At 33.9% G+C, this 5,091-nt stretch overlaps 1 protein-coding gene across 1 annotated transcript; it reads right to left on the bottom strand.

Moving 5' to 3' along the window:
• Positions 1–3,757: 3,757 nt before the first annotated feature.
• wuho (tRNA (guanine-N(7)-)-methyltransferase non-catalytic subunit wuho) lies at positions 3,758–5,091 on the bottom strand. Its single transcript, XM_089632741.1, has one exon. It carries the CDS (start codon positions 5,005–5,007, stop codon positions 3,853–3,855), a length of 1,155 nt encoding a protein of 384 aa, XP_089488867.1. The 5' UTR covers positions 5,008–5,091; the 3' UTR covers positions 3,758–3,852.

Genomic DNA, 5,091 nt, shown 5'->3' with positions numbered 1-5,091 from the left:
TGCAGTTTTTAAAAAATGTTATCCCCCCCCCTCACACTTGACCAGTATTGGTTCAGATTCCATGTCTAAGGCAAATAAATCTGATGAGTTCATTCACTCTTGTAATTCCCGACTCCTATCGTCCAGCGAATCCATTGAACGAATTTAGTAAGTCTGGCGGAATGACATATTGAGTTTGATTCCATTGGTTTCGGTGAGTCCGGCGGAACGACACAGTTAGTTTTGATTCCACTGGATTCGGTGAGCCCGGCAGAACGACAGTGAGTTTGATTCCAGCGGATTTGTTGAGTCCGGCGGACAGACAGGAGCGAAAGGAATCAATGAATCAAGTCCAATCGGCTGAACTCTGAATCGGATTTGAGTCCGTAAAATGAGTGAAACGACTCACCTCTGACGGGTACCACCACCCTGGGAACCATCCAATGGTTAACTGACACCTCTGCCACAGGTCACCCCAAATGGTTCACTATGCTTGGTGACTTAACAGGGGTGCTGGGCTCAGGAGATGAGGTTCTTCCAGGCCTTTGTGACAGATGCGCCGGCCCGCCAGCTGTGTGGCAGGCCGGATCAAGATAGACCCTTTTACCTCTCCAGTCGGACTCTTCTCGACGCATCGCCTCGCACCGCAGTGGGAGGGATGGATTCGTACGCCACTCCTGGACACACTGATCACCAGATTCCTGCCTACCTCTCATACCTTTTTCTTTCCAGGTCTTCCTCTCCTTCCTTTCCTTACAAAGACCCTCCACGTAGCAAATAAGATATATCATTGTAGAAATATATTGATTGAAATAAAACAATAACTTTGTTTGTAACCACGATTTATTTATTTTAATTTTTTTAATGCCGACCGGTATCGCTTAACTCAAACATCTTGAGAGTAAAAAATGATCAAAAATTTACAATGTGCGAGCTTATTAATTAACAAGATGTTAATTTCACTCTCTCACTGTTCCTTTATAGAGAGAAAGACAGAGGTGATACCCTCTATCACTATGTAAGATGTTAATTTCACTCTCTCACTGTTCCTTTATAATATGGTTTGTCTCTCTCTGTATGTATATAAGCTCACACATTGTAAATTTTTGATCATTTTATACCCTAAAGATACTTCAGTTATGACTTTATTTATTATACTGTTATACTTGGTGGAATTATATATTACTAGCAGTTAAAAACCCGCTCCGCGGGTTTTTTTCTGCTAGGCCCTGCGGGCGGCTCTTACTTGGGCTTCGCCCATTTTAAGTGATATTAACAACAGTTACATTTAATAGATAGATATTAGAACATTCACAGAGAGAGGGTGAGTATATATATTGTTAAAACACGGAACAGGAAGGAGTTAATTAATAATAACATTCTAAATTTACGCATAATAAGAATGACAGTTGTTTGAATAAATGAAATTTTACGTATTTGTGATGGATTATTTCAAATGAAACACTATTATTGACTACATGTCTACAACTGATATTAACTGTTATCTTAGGTACCTAATATAATTAGCTCATAGGAGACTTGCAGTGCTTAAATATGTGTTACAACCGTCAATGTCTATAAGTTGAATCAATATCGTTTAGTTTGTCACAATTAAAGATAGTTTTAACAAAGTTGACTTAAATAATAGATTATTACATATTGATTAATTGTACCCGTGTTTATGAATAAAAGGAGGGTAATTGTGCGATGACATTAGCAGTCGGTTTAATTAAAAGGTGTTAATTTTACTCCAACTGGTGGTAATTCTTTACCTACAACTGTTACTTTATCTAATAAAGTTTAAAGCTAGATTATATATACACCTTCATCAGGAGAGTAAAAATCTATATATAAAGGTAGATTATTACAATATAGCGCCCCTGAGGTGATATCTCACAAAAGCGGCGCTATGCAAATTGTCCAATAAATAAATAAATATAATGTTTACATTTTATTGTGTATACACCGAAGTCAAAAATTAAATATAGATTGCAATTGGGAAAGAAGAAGTGGAAGGAGGGGGGAGGAGTAAGAGTAGGCTGGGTTTATAATAATTAGGAATTACAATATCGTTAGACGGGAAAGACCAGTTGAGTGGGAAAATATTTAAAAGAGAGTTTATAAAAAAATTCTTGTTAATTATATCTGCTTTTATATTAATATGTTTCCTCATTTCTAAAATTTCAAAATTATTTATAGTGAAGTATTTTAAGACCTGAAAAAAACAAATAGCATATAACCATAAAACAATATATTCATAAGACAAATAGCATTAAATAACGGTTATTCTAATAAATTGATAGTTGAAATACTAAATAAAAAAATTAAACACATTCTCTTCAAACGGTCTTTCTAAAGATAGAAATAAACAATGGCGTAGAATTCTGTTTGTGGATAACGATACTTCTAAAATTATATATATATAAACAATCCTGGTACCATTCAACTGGCGTTTTACACTAATAACAATGAAGAAATATATTCTTAATAATAATGATAGCAAAATTCAAACAAAAAAAACAGGAGTTTAAAAACTCAATTGAGATGATTGTAATTTCTTTTACAAAGGTAGAACCAATAGAAACTTTGAAGTCAGAACTAAAGAATATCGCAGGGCTATAAATGGAAATAGTGAATCTGAGTTTGCAAATAATCTTTTAAATAATGATCACACTTTCGATAAAAATTCAGGTCTTAAAATACTTCACTCAGGATATAAAGCATCGCAAATAAATAATTTTGCAATTTTAGAAATTAGAAAACCTGCCAATATAAAATCAGATATATTTAATAAGAAAAAAAAATATAAAAAATAATGATAAATGCCATTACAAAGTGATAAGCTTCCAGAAGAAATCTTCTTATAAAACGCTTGTTAATGGTAAGTAGTCAAGTATTGTTAGCTGCATATTTAAATATTCGCGCCAGGCATTTGGTTCGTTTTTAAACCGCCAGAGGTGCGCTCTGTCGGCCATCTTGAAGAAACGCGTGAATTTTTATAAACGTCAAACATAATCACGTAACTGTGGAGAATTTTCATTGTAATGTAATTAATCCAATGGATTATGAACTTTCTAAAACATATTTTCTTCGATATTATCCAAAAATTATATGAGCAGAAACGATGCTTATGAAGAAATCTCGTATTATTATGAGGCGATCCTATTTTAGTATGGAATTGTGTCTTAATATTCAAGTTACCCGAAACAGACAATTTAAATTTGACCAATCAGAGGGCCTACACCGTCCAGACGCTGGGACAATAATACTATCAGATTAAAATAGAAAATAAAACATTTTTTAACTTATTTCCACTTTTTTATTTTACCACTACCGGTTTCATCCTATTATGGACATCTTTTGTAATAATAATAATAATTTTATAATTTTGTATAAATTCTGTAACAAAAGAATTTCAATTGCCAGCCTGAAGATGTCCATAATAGGATGAAACCGGTAGTGGTAAAATAAAAAAGTGGAAATAAGTTAAAAAATGTTTTATTTTCTATTTTAATACTTCAGTTAAGCGAAACCGGTCGGTAATAAAAAAATGAAAATAAATAAATCATGGTTACAAACAAAGTTATTGTTTTATTTCAATTAATATGTCAAACCACAAAGTGACTGCATTCTACCTAAAAAAAAATGAAAAATAGAAATATATTGCATATATATTTGTACAGCAGCCTAGAGGTGATTTTACAAAAACAGTGCTATACAAATCATCCATAAATTATTATTAGTATTATTATCCCCAAAGGTCCCAACTGTCGAGTGTAAAAAAAAACATGTTTTGTAAAAGAATATTTATTAGTAACAGTCAATCAACATTATTATTTGTAAAAATATGAATATTTAACTATCACAATGAATTTACTTTTGACCTTCTATTCTCTTCTTCTTTCTGTTTTGATATTCTTGAAGATTATCAAACTTCCTTTTGTAAAGAACTGAGATGTTGTCTCCTTCTGCATTATTTTCCGCATCGCCTTCCTCGAATACTTCACAGAATCCCTTTTCCACTGTTCCATCATCTTGAAGTTTCCACTCCTGCAATTGCTGTTTTTCGCCACTGAGATGTACCAACAATCTGTCTTTTAAAACAACAAAACCAGCAGGACAATCTTCCAGAGGTACACTGTGAACACACTTGTATTCCAAATCAAATCCTTCTCCACTTATTTTGTATATAACAGCAGATTTATTCAGATGCAGAGAAACAGCTAACAATGAAGAATTATCATCAAGTTTACAGCAGGAAGCATAGTCGATAGGAAGGCAATCAATCTCCACGTCTTCAATCTTCATAACTTGTTTGAAGTTGTCGAAGACTGTAGACTTATTTGTATCACCATGCACGTTGATCACAATTAGTTCTTTGCCGAGAAGATAGTCCCAAATTCTAACAGTCCCGTCGCCCGAGGTGCTGATCAAATACTTTTCATGGTGAGGAAGAAAATGTATCGAAGTTATGAATTCTCTGTGCCCCAAACAAAATGCTTCAATGTTATACGATCCCGGATAGTTTGAGACTTTGATTTTTTCGTCTCGGTCACATGTGATTATGTATTTATTATCTCTGGTCATCAAAATGTCGGTTAGAAGGCTTAGATGTCCAAATACTTTCTTTCCTGGATCACTTTGATCTTTAGTTTTGTAAATAAGGACGTCTCCTGTTTTGTCCGCAACCAAAACAAATTGAGAATCAAATGAAAATACTACCTTGCTAGCGGCTCTTGGCAATTGGTGCTTACAAATCAATGTAAAGTTGTCTGTGGAGTAAATGTAGAAATCTTTGGAGGACGTCAGAACAACCAAATATGCACCATCTTCGGAGAACGATATATCCTTTATAAAGTAATTCGCAGGTTTAACGGAAGGCTGCTTATTTTCACTGATTACACCCTCACCACTCGTAACCTCAAAGGGGGGCAATGTGTTAAAAGGTTGCGAAGGTGAATTCTGCCATTTCACTTCTTTATTTGTAGCAATAGCTAATAGTTTTCCGTTCACACTTAACAATGGCATAGTGTCAAGTTATAAAATCACTCTGAAAATAAATAAAACAATGTTGCTGTCGAAAACCGGGCACAACATTTGTAAGAAATGTCA

The sequence above is a fragment of the Hesperophylax consimilis genome, chromosome 6 (genome assembly GCF_061612785.1).
Source record: "Hesperophylax consimilis isolate HC1 chromosome 6, BYU_Hcon_1.0, whole genome shotgun sequence".
NCBI classification, from domain to species: domain Eukaryota; kingdom Metazoa; phylum Arthropoda; class Insecta; order Trichoptera; family Limnephilidae; genus Hesperophylax; species Hesperophylax consimilis.
Note: the sequence above shows the minus strand (reverse complement) of the source record. Positions and strands in the feature narration are given on the sequence as shown.